At 39.1% G+C, this 17,701-nt stretch overlaps 1 protein-coding gene across 3 annotated transcripts in view; it reads left to right on the plus strand.

Annotated features, from left to right (window-relative positions):
• The window catches only part of LOC145297774 (uncharacterized), a 115,078-nt gene that overhangs the window by 24,632 nt on the left and 72,745 nt on the right, over positions 1–17,701 (plus strand). The window contains exon 1 of one of the 3 annotated variants that reach the window (XM_080144022.1): positions 15,263–15,452. The exons of the other annotated variants lie outside the window; for them this stretch is intronic. Within the exon in view, the coding sequence (XP_080000148.1) occupies positions 15,421–15,452 (32 nt within the window). The 5' untranslated portion in view covers positions 15,263–15,420. Of the gene's footprint in view, positions 1–15,262; positions 15,453–17,701 lie in introns of those variants that run through there. 3 annotated transcript variants of the gene reach the window in all.

The following is a 17,701-nucleotide window of genomic DNA, read 5'->3' on the forward strand; positions in this document are numbered from 1 at the left end:
CCTCATTTTTAAATGAGTGATTTTTCTGACAAAGGGAGAAGAAAAAGCTGTTTTCTAGGTTGGCAGTATTTTTGCGCGAACAGTTGGCAGAGTTGGTGGAAATTTTCTGTTTCTATGTCTATCCTTGTAGCCATGTCACTAGTAAGGGTGCTGGAGGTAAACGTTTTGTCTGGGCTGACGTTATCCGCCTGATAGTCAGGGACCCGAACCTTGGATTAACCACTAAGGAGGCTGTCCTATCAGCAGGTGCAAAGTACTGGGGCTGCTGTATTGCCATTTGGTGAATGGAATCTGGACCATGCAGTAGCTTCTGGTGGGGCCTCTCGATGCCATACTAGTGGGTAATTGTTACGGCTTTACCTTATCATGTGGTACAAAAAAAAAAAAAAAAAAAATTCTTCGTTTCTTTTTCTCTCTTAGTTTCCCCTCTCTGTCCTGCTCTAAGTAAATCTGTCGACCTAGTCCACAAATTCCAAAATTTCATCATGACAAGTTTCAAGAAAAAATACTCGATTAAACCCGGTTCTCCAACTTCCAACGTAGACCCCTACTACCATGTCTCCTTCTCCAACATCAGGGGTCTACGTTCTAACCTTCCAGAGGTTGAAACCCAATTACAGGAGACTAAACCAGACCTTTTATTTTTAAGTGAAACTGGCATTGGACAGGCTATTTCCCTTGATGAGTTTGCAATTACAGGATACTCTAACTTAACTTCTAAATCTGACCCCCAAGATCGCCATGGGCATGGAATATGTGCCTATATTAAAGATAGCTTTCCATGTGGGAGGGACATCTCCAGGGAAGATCCTAACTTACCTTATATGTGCTTCCGGGTTGCTTTAGCTCACACTACTGCATTTATATTTACTCTCTATCGCCCCCACAACAGCGGAGTTACTATCTTTCAAAGCATATCTGAGAAAATTGACCAAGTCCTTTCTACTTATCCTTCAGCTAACATTCACGTATGTGGAGACTTCAATGTTCACAACATCGAATGGTTGACCCACTCAAACAAGACCGATGATGAGGGGAGGTTCTGTCATGATTTCTCCATTGCCTATGACCTCACTCAGATTGTTCAGGAACCTACCCGTGTGCCCGATAATGACGGCCAGTATGCGAGCCTACTAGACCTTTTTCTCACAACTTGCCCTGAACTATGTTCAGTTTCTGTTCTGTCGCCTCTTGGATCTTCCGACCACTCTGTTGTATCAATTAAGATAAAAATGAAATGTAATAAGTCCCCAGACGTACCTCTTCATCGTACAGTATATCGATACACTAAGGCTGACTGGGATAGCTTCCGTACATTTATATCTGATCTACCTCTGCATTCCATGTTTAAAAAGGATGTGTCCTCTATAGTATTAGACCTAACTGAATGGTTAATTGTAGGTATTGACCATTTCATACCCTCTAAAAAGTTTCAGCAAAAACCTAACAGCCAGCCTTGGTTCTCTCCAGAATGTGCTGCTGCCATTGCGCACAGAAATCACTTTTTCCACTGCTTCAAACGTAATAGATGTATGGAAACTAAAGCCGTTTTCAGGACTGCCAGCAACCATTGTAAGAAAGTAATAAGGAACGCAAGAGAGTTGTATGCTCAATCTGTTAAGTCCAAAGTAGCTGAGCAGCGGCTTGGTTCCCACCAGTTTTGGCAAATAGCAAACAGAATTCTGAACAGAAGCGTGTGCTCCATCCCAACTATTATCAATGGATCTGAGGTAATCTCGTCAGCATCAGACAAAGCCAAACTCTTTGTCAAGAACTTTGCAGCTAATTCTACCCTTTGCGACCAAGACCGCCAACCCCCAATATTTCCTCTTGTATCAGAAAACACGCTATGTGATATACGTATATCTGTACGTGATGTTGCCAAGCTAATCAAAAACCTTGATTCCAGTAAAGCAACTGGCCCTGATGGTATTCCAATTATAGTGCTCAAAAAACTTCAACCTGAACTAGCGCCCATACTTACAAAACTGTTTAAACGTTGTCTTAAGGAGAATAGTTTCCCATCTCCCTGGAAAATCTCATCAGTATGCCCTGTATTTAAGAATTCAGGTGATCGCTCATCCCCCTCTCAGTACAGGCCAATAAGTCTCCTGTGCGTCATGAGTAAGTTGCTAGAATCTGTATTAAATACAGAAGTAATCAAACATCTCAACAAAAATAACCTTCTTAGTGACACTCAATATGGTTTCCGTTCTGCTAGATCTACAGCAGATGTCCTTACAGTTATATCGCATAGGATTAGCAAATCTCTCGACGGTGGCAATCTTTCTAGGGCAATTGCTCTTGACATATCTAAAGCCTTTGATAGGGTATGGCATAAAGGTTTACTTCATAAGATCGCTAGCTATGGTATAGCTGGAAAAGTCTTCTCAATTATTAAATCATTTCTTTCTGATAGATTCATAAGAGTAGTAGTTGAGGGGCAAAAATCAGAAGCTCACAATATTAATGCCGGTGTCCCTCAGGGATCCATCCTGGGCCCAACTCTTTTCCTGATCTACATTAATGATCTTCCAAATCATATCCTTACATCATTTGTAGACATTTATGCTGACGACACTACCATTTATGGTACCACATCTAAGACAGTAAACGAGCAAGTTCTCTCCAATTCTCTCTCCTCTGATCTTGAGCACGTAGTACAATGGGGAAAGGAGTGGCTGGTTACTTTTAATGCATCTAAAACCAAGCTTCTCTCTTTACATCATCAACATTCTAATCCACATTTGTCATCAATTGAAATGAATGGCTCTCGTCTTCAGGAGGCCTCAAGTTTTGACAAGCTTCTGGGCTTGACCATTACTCCTGATCTTAAATGGAACACGTATATCAAATCTGTTGCCAAGGCCGCTGGAAAAATGGTGGGATCTTTCTATCGATCCAGTAGATATCTCACTGCTGATGCTATTCTCTATCTATATAAGAGCCAGGTACGTCCAAGGATGGAATACTGTTGCCACATCTGGGCAGGAGCTGCTAGAAAGAACTTGTCCTGCCTTGATAGAGTTCAAAATAGACTTCGTAGCCTCGTAGGAGATGTCCTTTTCTCCTCCTTGCAACCTCTATCTCACAGAAGAGATGTTGCGAGTTTGTCTCTGATGTATCGTTATTTTCATGGAAAGTGTTCAACTGAGCTTCAATCTATGGTCCCCCCTCGCCAAACTTTCACAAGAAACACTCGTCTAGCTGTAAACACTATCAATAATTTCCCCCACTCTTTATCTGTGCCTAAACCTAAACGTAGATTCCATGAACAAAGCTTCTTTCTTAGAACTGCACGCCTGTGGAATTGTCTTCCGTTTTCCTGCTTTCCGGCTGACTACAATATGGTTTTGTTCAAGTCTAAAGTAAATAAGTTCTTGATGAGCCGTTCCATATAAGTTATTAAATTTACCAAATTTTCATTACTAATGATTACTATATTGACCAACTTCTACTGTACACTCTTTAACCCTTATCCTTGAGTGGCCTCTGGGCCTTGATAATGTGGTGACGCCTTTGTAAAAAAAAAAAAAAAATATATATATATATATATATATATATATATATATATATATAACTACTTCATTTATTCACATAAATTTAATATACGAAAGTATAGATTTATGCGTAAACTTTAAGTATTTACTTCAAAAGTGCTCAATACGTAGGTAGAGCTAGTTAGTAATTTATAAAATATATATGGCGATTAAGCTACACTGAATATTCTGCGTTTCATCCAACTATAGGATTCGTCAGGCTTATGCGCGAATTCTGTCGTTGCTTCTTGTTTTTATATTTTTTTTTTTTTTTATTACATTTTCACCCCAAACAAGGCAAATTGCCACTTTGGTGTAGGGGGCTACTATCAGGGGCAACAACTACTGGGGTACTATGTAGGGATTTGGGCAGCAAGGTGTCGGTTCACGTTACACTTGAACTTCTGCACGTCAGTACTGTTGGGGAAGCAGGGACCTGGAATGGAATTCCAGAGTCTTGCGGTTCTGGGGAAGAAACTATTGGAGTAAAAAGATCTTTTACATCTAGGGACCTCTACAGTGTGGGGGTGGGATCTAGTAGCCTGTCGGGTTTGTCGAGGGTGCTCGCGTCGTGGGGGCACAAGTGATTGCAGTTCATCAGAGCATTCACCACTAAAATACTTGTAGAACAGGCAGAGGGATGCAACATTTCGTCGATGGGACAGAGGCTGAAGCTTAGATGCCAGTTCAGGGCCTATCAGATTTGCGACTCTCTTTTGAACCTTGTCAAGGAGCGAGAGACTAGTAGCAGATGCACCAGCCCAGATGTGGCAGCAATACTCCATACATGGGCGAATGGTGGCCTTATAGAGGTACAGGATACTTTCGGGTGTTAGTAGTTTTCTAGCACGGTAGAGAGAGCCTACCTTTCTTGCAGCGGCCCTGGCAATGCCTTCAATGTAATTGTTCCAACTCATGTTTCCTGTGAACGTTAGGCCAAGGAGTTTGAAAGATGGACTCTCAGATAAAGGGTCGTTGGCCATTGCTATTGGTGGTAGAGAGGGTTTCTTGTAATTATTGAATGAAACTAGTTTAGTCTTGGCAGCATTGAACGCGACCAACCACTTTTGTCCCCATTCCACTACAGATTGGAGGTCTTCCTCTAGTGTTTCTGCCATTTCTTTAGAAATGTGTTCATTCGTCTTCCTGTCGTGTCTGCCATAGAGTGTAGTGTCATCAGCATATATACCCATCTCAGAGGCAATGTTGTCGGGGAGGTCATTTATGAATATCAGGAACAATAGAGGTCCAAGGATAGAACCCTGGGGCACTCCCGCATTTATATCATATTGTTTGGATGTGCGACCGTCGAGGACTACCTGGATTTTTCTCTTATCTAAGAAGGATTTAATTATGTTAAGTATTCTACCAGTGATACCGTAAGATCTAATCTTCCTGAGGAGACCCTCATGCCATACCCTGTCAAAAGCCTTAGATATATCTAGAGCTACCGCTCTGCCTTCCCCCGCTTTGTCCAGTGATTGGTATATACGTTCAGAGATCACGGTGAGGATGTCTGCTGTGGAACGGGCTTGTCTAAATCCATATTGTTTGTCAGTCAGTAGTTTAGCATCTGTAAGATGATGGACTAGAGCATGGTTAATTATGGTCTCAAATATTTTGGCAAAAAGTGGGAGGAGGCTAATGGGGCGATAATTTGATGGGTCTGTCCTTTCGCCAGAATTCTTGAATACTGGTACAACAGAAGCAGTTTTCCAACAGCCCGGAAAGCAAGCTTCATTAAGACATTTGTTGTAGAGTTTGAAGAGAACTGGAGCTACTTCGGGGAGCACTTTTTTAATAGCACAGCTGGGATAAGATCGGGTCCACATGCTTTTGAGGTGTCAAGGTTTTTTATGATAGCATGCACCTGAGCAGGGGTGGTTTTCAGATCGTCTAGTGTGGCGTCTGTCCGCATAGGAAAGTCAGGTAGGGGGTGGTTGGAAGGGTCCAGTGTGGAGTTTGAGGCAAACCGACTGGCAAGCATGTTAGCCTTGTCGGTTGCTGAGGAGACAACCTCGTGATTGTTGGTTAGTGGGGGAATTGTTGATTGTCCATTATTTACTACACTGTTGTAGATTTTCCAGAAGTCTCGTTGAGGATTTCTAATTGGCCAATCAACTTTCTAGTATCCACCGCGCCCCTCCCTATCAGCCAATGTGCATGCATTTTATCAAACAAAGGATCTGTTTTAGAAGTGTTTGGCAAAAATCCATTTGTATCTGATTCCATTCTTCATTTATGGCTGCTTTTAGTTTGGCTTTGATTTTGAACATTTTATTGTTCTCTATAGATTCAGCTTAATAGAGTTATGGATTTTTCTCGAAAAAAAAAATTCCTCTACAAGCTTGCTAGTGTGTTTTGGGTCGTTGTCTTTGACGAAAACGTACTTGGAAAGCGCCAATGTACCAAATTTTCAAGCGGAATTAAATAAGGAAGAACTTGTTGCAGTAATATGCTGTACCCATTTTTACTTATATGAAGACGAATTCTGCGACGCCACAATATGAAAAACACCCTAAAAAAATAGCAAACCCTTCTATACAAATGGAGTTCGGTATGGAAACGTGCGCACTACTAGTTATAAGAAAGGGAAAACTAGAGACGACAGAAGGCGTGCACTAACTAACCAAACGGAGATGAGGGCACTAGGGGAACAAGGCCCCTATAAATACCATAGCAGTACTGGAAGCAGACACCATCAAACCAACAGAAATGAAAGCGAGAATTGGAAAGGAATGCCTCAAGAGAACAAAAAAAACTCCTGGAAACTAAATTATATAGCAGAAACCTAATAAAAAGCATAAATACATGGGCAGTATCACTAGTAAGATACTCTGGGCCGTTCACAGGGTGGACTAAAGAAGGACTGAGATAGCTCGATCAGAAGACCAGGAAACTCATGGCCATGCACAACGCACTACACCCGAAGGACGATGTTGACCGACTCTACGTAAAAAAGGAAAGATGGCGGGAAGGGACTGATTTGTATAGAGGTCTGTGTGATTAACACTAAAAACAAACTAGAAAATACATAACGCAAAACACTGAAAGGATAATTATCGCAGCGAGAGACGCTAAAAAAAGACAACGGAAAAGACAAGAAAAGAAAAATGGGAAATGAAACAACTACACGGAAGATTCATAAGGATGACAAAGTATGAAAATAACGAAAACACTTGGACATGGATGAGAAAAGGACACTAAACAGAGAAACTGAATCCTTAATAACGGCAGCGCAAGATAATTCGATAAGAACTAACCACGTCAAAACAAAGATCGACAAAACACAAGTAAACAGCAAATGCAGACCCAGTGGACAAAGAGACGAAACGATGAACCATATAGTAAGTGAATGTAGCAAACTAGCCCAAAAGGAATACAATAACAGGCACAACTAAGTGGAAAAAGGAGTACACTGGGAATTGTGCAAACAACTGCATCTCGAACGCACAGACAAATGGTACAAACATAAGCAAGCAACAGTAACTAAAAACGAGAATCACAAAATCCTATGGGACATGGAGATACAAACGGATAAACTCATCCAAGCAAGAAGACCGGGTGTTGTAATAATTAACAAAAAAGAAAAGTCTTGTCAAATCGTAGACTTTTTTGTTCCATCTGATACATGACACATACATGACAAATATCAAAGAAAAGGAGAAACGGAGTAAATACACAGAGCTAGCCAGAGAAGTGAAAGGGATATGGATGATAAAAAAGTTAATATAGTACTTATAATAGTAGGAGCATTAGAAACAATTCTGAAAAACTTGGAAAAAAGAATGGGAGAAATTGGAATCAGAGGAATGACTGGAAAAATACAACGAATAGCAATAATGAAAACAGTTGAAATATTAAGGAAAACCTTGGAATGCGGGGACTAATACACATGAGCCACATGCGTGGACCAGAAAAACTGCTGCAGACAAAACATGAAGAAGCGTTACATGGAACCGAGAACATAGAAGATACATATCCATAAGCTCTTTATCCCTCGCCCATCCCCTTCCCCATTACCCAATCACCACCCCTCACAAAAGAATGATGCCAAATAGCCGAGAAGGGTCAGGGAAGATGAAGGAGGAAGTCTCGTGGGAATATCAAATTCACAAGTTATCCGCAATCACTTGCATATCCCTGTTAGCGAAGGTGACGATGTTAGGTTTTTATTTTCAGTTCTTGCAGAGAGTTCTCGACGTCCTCCTACATACAGCACCTAGTATTCTAAAATGGTCACCTACTTGGAAATAGTTAGGTTAAACGTTGCTTAACTTTGGTAATCTAACGTAATTGTGAGTATGCCGTATAATGTAGGGAGAAGTGCAATGACTCCCAAAAAGCATTCGAAGTGACCGGTTACATGATCGGTTATAAAAAATAATTATGCTCTCGAAAAAAACAAATAAGCAGTGACATTTTTTTAATGTCAAATACAATTATTTTATTTGTGAAAACTAAATATTTATCCCTATTATTGTCATTGATTTTTGTGGTTTCATTTATTGACATTAATTTGGGATCGAAAAAATTATTTATAGCACGTAAACATTTTTTTTTCATTATCCAAATTTCAAAATCGAACTACATTTATTCAAAAAAAAATTTTTTTAATAATAACAATGCCTGCTAGCGATTAAAAAATTGAATTTACTCAAGTTTTGTGAGAATTTACTCGAATGTTAAGATCACTCTCCAAAATTTCCATGACAACAACGAAAACTGCGGGGTTACCACACATAAAGAAAATTCGTTGAATATTATAATTGTTTGAGATAATTTATGCCGACTTAGTTATTTATTTGTGTTAAGCATTCGTCTTTAAACAAACATCAGAGATACTAATCAGTTTCCCTTGGGAAAAATAATATGGATGTACAGGGTGGAATGATAAAATTTTCCCACTAGGAAAGACGGCATGATTCCATTTCCGTTTTATGAAAACTGGCTTTCTTTTTTTTTTTGTTGCAGACTATCTACTAGTTGACCAGTTGTGTACAACTCTCAAGAGCGATATGAGCCTTCTATCATGTCTAAAAGTGACACAATGTTCAACGAGAAACAATCGGAGATGCGCCACTACTGATCCAAGTTATGGCAACAGGACCATTGCCAGTACCTTCAAAATTCATCGCTGGATTGCCGCGAATAACAGGGATGTGCCAGGGTGAAGAATACAAAGTTTTCGGATACGGTTATGGTCTTTGGTGTGGTTTCAAGTGAGAGCCACATCATGCCACCTCACATCTCGAAGACGACTTGAAAGTCAACACCAAAGTGTACCTGGATGTGCTGAAGAGTGTGGTGATCCCCTGGTGCAATCAGGTGACCGCTGGCAGACATTGGGTGTGGCGGCAGGACTCGGCGCCGGCCTACAAGTCCAAAGAGACCCAGACTTGGCTGAGTTCTACGACTTTATACCCTCCTCCTAAACCTGAACCCGCTGGACTACGTCGTTTTGTCATACGTTGAGAACATCACCAACATGACCTCCCACAACACCAAAGCCAGCCTGATCGCCGCTATTCGCCGAGTATTCGTCGAGCTTCTGCCAGTGCTTGTGGAAAAGGTATGCTCCCAGTTCCAGATTTAGAAGGCAGCTAAATTGAATAGATATCAGCTCTACTACATAATCAAGTTACCTGAATTGATTTTTTTTTTTCAATAAAAGTTTTAAAATAAAGCTTTGGTGTTGTTTTCTTTAGGGCGACATTTATATCTGTATTTTACAGAAGGAAACAGAGATCAGAGCTCTGACGTAGAAACAAGCATTTATGGAAACGAACGTTAATTAACTCAGCTTTAGTATAATACTAAATACCATAAGTTATCCAATGCCGTTGTCTATTTTATTGTTTCATTGTACGTCCAAGCTGGAGGGTCCAATAAAGAGAGGGAGAGAAAGAGAGAAGGGGAGAGAGAGGGGGATATATCTTCGATGCTTGGGATATATCTTCGATGCTTGTCAGTTTCTCTCTGCCGGCCGACCGTGATTCTCAAAGAGGCTAAAGAAGCTCTTTAGGGGGCAAATGGAATAACTGCATTGATTGGTCAGTGTGTGGTCGTATCTATCTGCATGGACATTGGTTTGCGACAGAAAAATAAATGTTTATTCTCTTTGTGACTGTCATGCCCGGCTTTGTTCGGGCCCCGTGGGGGTGTTGCTTGGGACCGGCTGTGGTTAATGTAATGACTTAGTTTAACACGGAGTTTACATTAAACTTAGTGTTGTTTTCTTTTATCCTACCACCCTGTACTTGGAATGGACTGTTCTTTGTCTCTACAAATCGATATATTAGACCATTTATGGAATACTATTGTCATAGAGCGTTTACTGTCCCATTTGACGGTTATTAATAAGATGCAGAAATGTATCTGTAATTTGATTAGCGATACTAAGAGTATATATATTTTTTACATAGGAGTCTCCACTTATCAAGGCCCGGAGGCCACTCGAGGACAAGGGTTAATTTAGTGTACAGTATTCAATGGGAAATTATCGTAGTAATCGTTAGTAGTGGAAATTTGGTAAATTGGATTACTTAAGAGTACGGCTCATGAAGAATTTGTTTATATTGGACTTGAAGACTACCAAATTGTAGTCATGTGGAAAACAGGCAAGCGGAAGAGAGTTTCGCAAGCATGTGTTCATGGTATCTATGTTTAGGTTTAGGTACAGATAAAGAATGGGGGAAATTATTGACAGTCGTTTCAGTTAGACGAGTGTTTTTTGTGAAAGTTTATGATTATAAATATATATATATATATATATATATATATATATATATATAGAGAGAGAGAGAGAGAGAGAGAGAGAGAGAGAGACAGAGATACAGACAGAGAGACAGAGACAGAGACAGATTTAGTTGTACATAAATTACCGACGAGAGCATTTGAGAATGTCTTCCACTGTTTTAGTTTATTCAACACTGGCAAGCCGCCCGGAATTGTCCGGTCGTAAAATACACTTAAATATCATATTTTGATAATTGCAGATTTCGTATTTATTATTGTATTATATTGGACCAATATATAGTAATGATTAAAAATGTGTTTTAAAAAATGACGCGTGCGCCACCACAGAAAATCGAAACCAAAACGTTTAGCTTACGATTTACTTTTTCCTTTGGCGTTACTTCCTAAGCTATGAAGATATGTTGGCTACAAGGCTAAAAATTAAAACATATACTAATAGATATTACGTTACACATACACATTCGTAATGTCGTAGTTCGACCTTCACCTGGCAAATTCCACTTTTTTTTAAGTTTCGCATTTTTTCACTATTTTCCCCTTGCTAAAACCAAAATATAAAGTTTCGCATGGGTTCGAACACCTCATATATTAAGTTTCATCTCTACAAACCAAAAACTGACAGAGGAGTTTGGGAGAAAAATTTTTCAACGAATACATATACATATATATATATATATATATATATATATATATATATATATATATATATACGTATGCATAACTATATATAGAAAGTGTTTATTATAACCTTTTTACACAAATATTATGCAAGTATAAATCATGTAGAATATCTGCATGAATATAATTACACGCAATAGTTAACTAAAGATGATCATCCTATGAGAAAACCGTAAAAAAAAACTAATCGGGAATTAATTAAAATGAATGTTTAAAAGAATATGCAAATTAGCTAGATCTTGTGCAGATGAATGCAATTCTACGACCCATATATAACAAAGTTGTATTTTCTTTTTTTAAATAAATAGAAAAGAGGCTTGCCTTTTTTCTGTTGTTCTTGGCCTTCGGGCCGGGATCAAAGTGTAGTATCTGTTCCGGCAGATGCTGCACTTAAGATAATTTGTACCAGTCAATGGAGGGGAAACCCTCTATACTGGGACAATCGCCTGGGTAATACCTAGGAGGTCCACCCTCCCAGGCCTTGCCACCGGGCTTTCCGGTGGGGCAAGTTTATTGCTTGCTGCCTGAGGCGCCCTGACCGGGGAATGCCGACGGGGTTACTCAGGCAATTTTTAAAATTGCAGGAGTGCCCCTCCTTTAGGGGAGCCTGCGGGGTTCCCACTTTCCGGCCTTGTGCCACATTTTGCTGAGGTGGGCAGCAAATAAATATCAACCCTCTATACTGGGACAATTATTATTTTTGGTAACCAGAGTGCCCCCTTTTTGCCTACTTTTAGGGGAGCTGGTTTTTACCTCACATTAAAAACGGCCTTGTGCCTAATTTGCTCAGTGGGGGAGCAAATAAATACCATCTGTTCCGGCAGATACTGCACTTAAGATAATTTGTACCAGTCAATGGAGGGGAAACCCTCTATACTGGGACAATTATTATTTTTGGTAACCAGAGTGCCCCCTTTTTGCCTACTTTTAGGGGAGCTGGTTTTTACCTCACATTAAAAACGGCCTTGTGCCTAATTTGCTCAGTGGGGGAGCAAATAAACACCATCTGTTCCGGCAGATGCTGCACTTGGGATGGTTTGTGCCAGTCAGTGGAGGGGAGGCCCTCTATACTGGGACAATTATTATTTTTGGTAACCAGAGTGACCCCTTTTAGGGGAGCTGGTTTTTACCTCACATTAAAAGCGGCCTTGTGCCTAATTTGCTCAGTGGGGGAGCAAATAAATACCATCTGTTCCGGCAGATACTGCACTTAAGATAATTTGTACCAGTCAATGGAGGGGAAACCCTCTATACTGGGACAATTATTATTTTTGGTAACCAGAGTGCCCCCTTTTTGCCTACTTTTAGGGGAGCTGGTTTTTACCTCACATTAAAAACGGCCTTGTGCCTAATTTGCTCAGTGGGGGAGCAAATAAATGCCATCTGTTCCGGCAGATACTGCAAGCTATGACTAGCAAAGACCAGATGTGGGGGCAACCCCACATGCCTGACCTTTAACCAGCTCCCATTTCCCACCTCTCGGGAGCTGGTCCCCTTTTTCCCTTCCCCCTCCCTTCACTCCTCACATTAAAAATTGGCCTTGTGCCTAATTTGCTCGGTGGGGGAGCAAATAAATACCATCTGTTCCGGCAGATACTGCAAGCAAAGACCATATGTGGGGGCAACTCCACATATAAGACCTTGGTCAATGTAGGGGCAACCCTTCATACCAATTGTCACTATCCAGCTCCTCTACTCCCCGGGGAGTTGGTCCCCATTTCCCCTTCACTCCTCACTTTAAAAATCGGCCTTGTGCCTAATTTGCTCGGTGGGGGAGCAAATAAATACCATCTGTTCCGGCAGATACTGCAAGCAAAGACCATATGTGGGGGCGACCCCACATATAAGACCTTGGTCAATGTAGGGGCAACCCTTCATACCAATTGTCACTATCCAGCTCCTCTACTCCCCGGGGAGTTGGTCCCCATTTCCCCTTCACTCCTCACATTAAAAATCGGCCTTGTGCCTAATTTGCTCGGTGGAGGAGCAAATAAACACCCTGTTGTTCTTGGCCTTCACGCCGGGATCAAAGTGTAGTATCTGTTCTTCAGATGCTGCACTTAAGATAATTTGTACCAGTCAATGGACGGGAAACCCTCTATACTGGGACAATTTTTTTTTTTTTTTGGTAACCAGGGGCCCCGTTTTTGCCTACTTTTAGGGGAGTTGGTTTTTACCCCACATTAAAAACGTCCCTGTGCCTAATTGGCTTTGGTGGGGAAGCAAATAAATACATCCAATAAATAGAAAAAAGGTTTGCTTTTTTTTCTACTTGGCGTTCGGGCCAATATCTTTTTTTCTGTTATCAAAGTGTAGTATCTGTTCCGGCAGATAATGCAATCAAAGTAATATGTGGGGGGCAACCTCACATATAAGACCATTGCTCTTGAGCAATCAGTTTTGATCAATGTAGGAGAAACCCTTTATACCAATTGTCACTATCCAATTCCCTCTCGGGGGTGCCCCCCCCTTCACTCTCTACATTAAAAAACGGTTTTGTGCCTAATTTGCTGAGTGGAGAAACAAATAAATAACTAAATAGAATAAAAGGTTGCCTTTTTTTTCTTTCTTGGCCTTCGGGAACAAGATCAAAACAAATGAATTATTTAATTATCATTATTGTTTTTTGCTTGCTTGCTTGCTTGTTTGTTTTTACACGTTAATAAAAAAAAATGTTTTAAACGATTGGGCACTTAGTAGGACGTCACCCAGTACGAAAAAGTAAATGTTGTATTATGGTGAAAAAGGATACTAGCTAAGAGAATCTTTTGTTTAGTTCAAGAGTAACAAGGATGGCCAACAGCTCCCATTCTTTCTCCTTTTGAGTTGACCTTGTGCCTAAATTTTTTGTTCATGTTTTAATTGTATTTAATTTTAACAGGAATAAAAAAAATTTGATACCTCAAAGTGTAGTATCTGTTCTGATGCTACATTTAAGGTAATTTGTCTTGGTCAATGGAGAGGGAACCCTCTATAATGAGACAACTATTATTTTTGGTGCCTACCAGAGAGCCCTTTTTGCTCTTCTTTTGGGGAGCTGGTTTCCCCCCCCCCACATTAAAAGCGACCTTGTGTCACATTTTGCTTTTGTGGGGAAGCAAATATATACCATTAGAAAAAAGGGTTTTAATATGAATGTCAATACACAAAAAAATTATAAGAGTATAGATTATATTAAAAGTTAAGCACTTTTAATAACTTAATATGAGAATATATATATAGATAGATAGATAGATAGATAGATAGATAGATAGATAAGTGAAAATGTGTGTGTGTGTGTGTGTGTTCACTTCCCTACCTAGAGGTCAAAGTTGAAAGAGTTGACCTTTGCAGACTCTACCAAACTTCTCCGCCAATTTTGGGCCTAAGCACTTTAAATTTTAGATATAGGTTACTTTGACATGGGTCAACCATTTTAATTTGATTTGAGCCCGAAACAATAAAGGTTAAAGGGTCAAAATTGGAGTCAAAGTTTTTTAAAAAAATTGACGCCTGTGGTCTCTACCAACTTTTCTTTATGGTAGTTAAGGAAACCTATTATATAGAAAGGCATTACCGTACATATGCACACTTTTTAATATATACATATGCACCTAAAGTTATGAACAGTACATAGGGCCCGAACCAAGCCGGGCGGAACTGCTAGTTAACTATAAAAAGTGATATATCTTTCTTTAGATAATCATAACACAGGACATTCACTTAGGGTTAATACACAGGTTTATTTACCAGGCGAGTGTCTGTCGGTGTCTTGGAACTCTCTCATTCTCGTTCATAGTCTGTATATTATTGTACGGAGGGGTGATAGGTTATTCCATTATACCAAAAAGAAATTTCTCGGCAAATAGTACATAAAAACTGCTTTTCTGTTAATTCACTGCAGTATTGAGTTAATATAATTCACCCTAGTAGACATTTATTATTTCAAAAGGAATATTATTGTTAACAGTGAATTATACGAATTGATGTATAAGGCACCGTGGAATTTCCGTGGGGTCCCGCTTGTCAGTCTATAACATCCTTTCAACTTATGCATGTATATTCATGTGCTTTCACGCATTGCAAATGTCCGATGGGAATTCCTCCATTGTTTCGCCCCTTTCTTTTTTTTTTTCTTTTTTCACTTTTCTGACTGAATTTTTATCCGTCCATCCCGAGTGGGAAACAATTCGACGCTTCTTAATTTAGTCCCATCTTCATTTTCTCTCTCTCTCTCTCTCTCTCTCTCTCTCTCTCTCTCTCTCTCTCTCTCTCTCTCTCTCTCTCTCTCTCTCTTGCGAAGATTTCGACGCAGAATTAAAAGAAATTCGGACCGCTACTTTGATTAAAAAATACCTTTTTTTCTGAAAACAAACAAACAAACAAATAAATAAATAAATAAATAAACGAAGATAAAGCGACAGCTCTGTGATGAATTCGATTTTGTAAGTGAGAATCACATTCGATGCATTGGCGGGAGAACTTGACAGTCAGCGAGTAAGTTGTTCTTACTTTCTTTAACATTCTGCGTTGTTTTACGGCATATCAATCCTTTTTCTTCGTCTTCTTCTTCTTCTTCTTCTTCTTCTTCTTCTTGTAAAGCTTTAGTTTTGTTTGTTTTTTTGTATTTATTAATTTATTCAATTTACTTTGTGTATTGATTTTTATGCAAACTGTTATCCTCATCTTCATAGTTGTTGTTGCTTCACCATGTTTCGGCCAACTCATCCTCCGGCCTTCTTCAAGTGGTTAACCGCGACGGGGTAGAAATGTTGAGTCTCTTAACTGTATCCTCAGTAATTACTGCCTTCCATAGTTGTTGTCGTCTCGCCACATTTTGACAACTAATCCTCTAGCCTGCTTTGGGTAAGATTGAAACCGCTATCTTCAGACAATGCTCCCCTGAAACTGTAGAGACTCAACGCCTCTATCGGGTCCCGAAGATAAAGATTAACATTCCGCATAAAAATGAATACAGAAATTATGAAGCCTAATCTTAAATAAATAAAAATAAATAAATAGATTATCAGGTTGATACAAAAAGTTCTTGCGGTTTTTAGCTTTTAAATTCGGACGAACATGACTCCACCATCAGAATCAACATACGTTAACGAACGCAAAAAAAAATGTATTTATGTCAGTAACGTAAAAAAAAAATCTTGTGTTCTGGTGGTGATTACCGAACAGAAGAACCGTTTAATATTTCACAAAAATTCTGTTTAAATTAAGGGAGGGGCGGTGGAAGGATTGCTATTTAAAATCAAACAATGTCAGACCGACGAAAACGCTATTCAAATTCAATTATGACAGACCAAAAAAAAATACTATTTAAAATTGAACTATAATAGACCAACGAAAATAATATTTCAAATTTAACTATGCCAGACTAACGAACATGCTATTTTAACTTTAACTATGACAGACCAACGAAAATACTATTTCAAATTTAGCTATGACAGACAAACGAAAATGCTATTTCAAATTTAGCTATGACAGACCAACGAAAATGCTATTTCAAATTGAACTATGACAGATTAACGAAAATGCTATTTCAACTTTTACCATGACAGACCAACGAAAATGACCTGCGTAAAAGCTCTTTATGAGCCAATAATAATAATAATAATAATAATTATTATTATTATTATTATTATTATTATTATTATTATTATTATTATTATTATAATAAATATAGTAAATATTATATATAAATTAAGCCCACTATTAATTCATTTGTAAACAAACTGATGGTTAGAGCACTGTTAGCAACGGGTGTGGATTTGATACACACTCGAGCAGAAATATTTACGGCACTGATTTGTGGCCTGATGGTTAGAGCTGCCGACTGTCAATTCGACGGATGTAGGTTCGATCCACGGCTGGGGAAATGTGTATGTCTCGCCGCACTGATGAGTTGTGATACAACGAAACAGTACTGTATGTGGATAACATATCTCTCCCTATATATATATATTTGTGATCTTCTCTAGACACCCTTGCAACAAACTTTGCACGAATCTTAACATCTTCAGTTTCTCGCAAATATATATATATATATATATATATATATATATTAATTAGTCCATGATCAAAAGGTTTAAGAGATACGAAGACATGAGTAGTACCATTAAAACGAACGACTTTTTTTTTTTTTTTTGGGCTCCAGAATTTATTTTTAAACATAGTCACCACCATTTTCATAGCACTTTTTCCATGAATTCAATGACGCATCCCTGCTTCTGACGCACACCAATGACGCGGGTTGCTTTCTCACACCGTCAATATCTGTAACATAGAGATGAAACTTTCAGGCCATGAATGCATAAGTTCAGCATTCGTAACAATCTGATTTGCAATCCCCTCTGATCCATTCGGGCGGAATAAAAAATAGGAGGTATTACTTTTAGCTTTCGGAGCGCCCTCATATATTTAAAACAAAAAACAAAACATTTTGAGATATTAATTTATGTTATATATGATAGGTAAGAATTGCTGGGAGTGCTAGTATAGGTAATAACCCTTATCCCTGAGTGGCTTCCGGGCCTTAATAAGTGGTGACCACTGTGTAAAAAAAAAAAAAGATATGATATTTCAACGCGATGGTAGTACAAATGTACAAGGTGCCTTAAATAAGTTTCCACGGTTTTTTTTTTTTCACATGTGCACTTTTATTTATAGTACTTCAAAGTAATCTCCTCCGGCTGCAATGCACTTGCTGTATCGTTCCAACAACTTTTGAAAAGCCC

The sequence above is a fragment of the Euprymna scolopes genome, chromosome 18 (genome assembly GCF_053919585.1).
Source record: "Euprymna scolopes isolate OS-2025 chromosome 18, ASM5391958v1, whole genome shotgun sequence".
NCBI classification, from domain to species: domain Eukaryota; kingdom Metazoa; phylum Mollusca; class Cephalopoda; order Sepiida; family Sepiolidae; genus Euprymna; species Euprymna scolopes.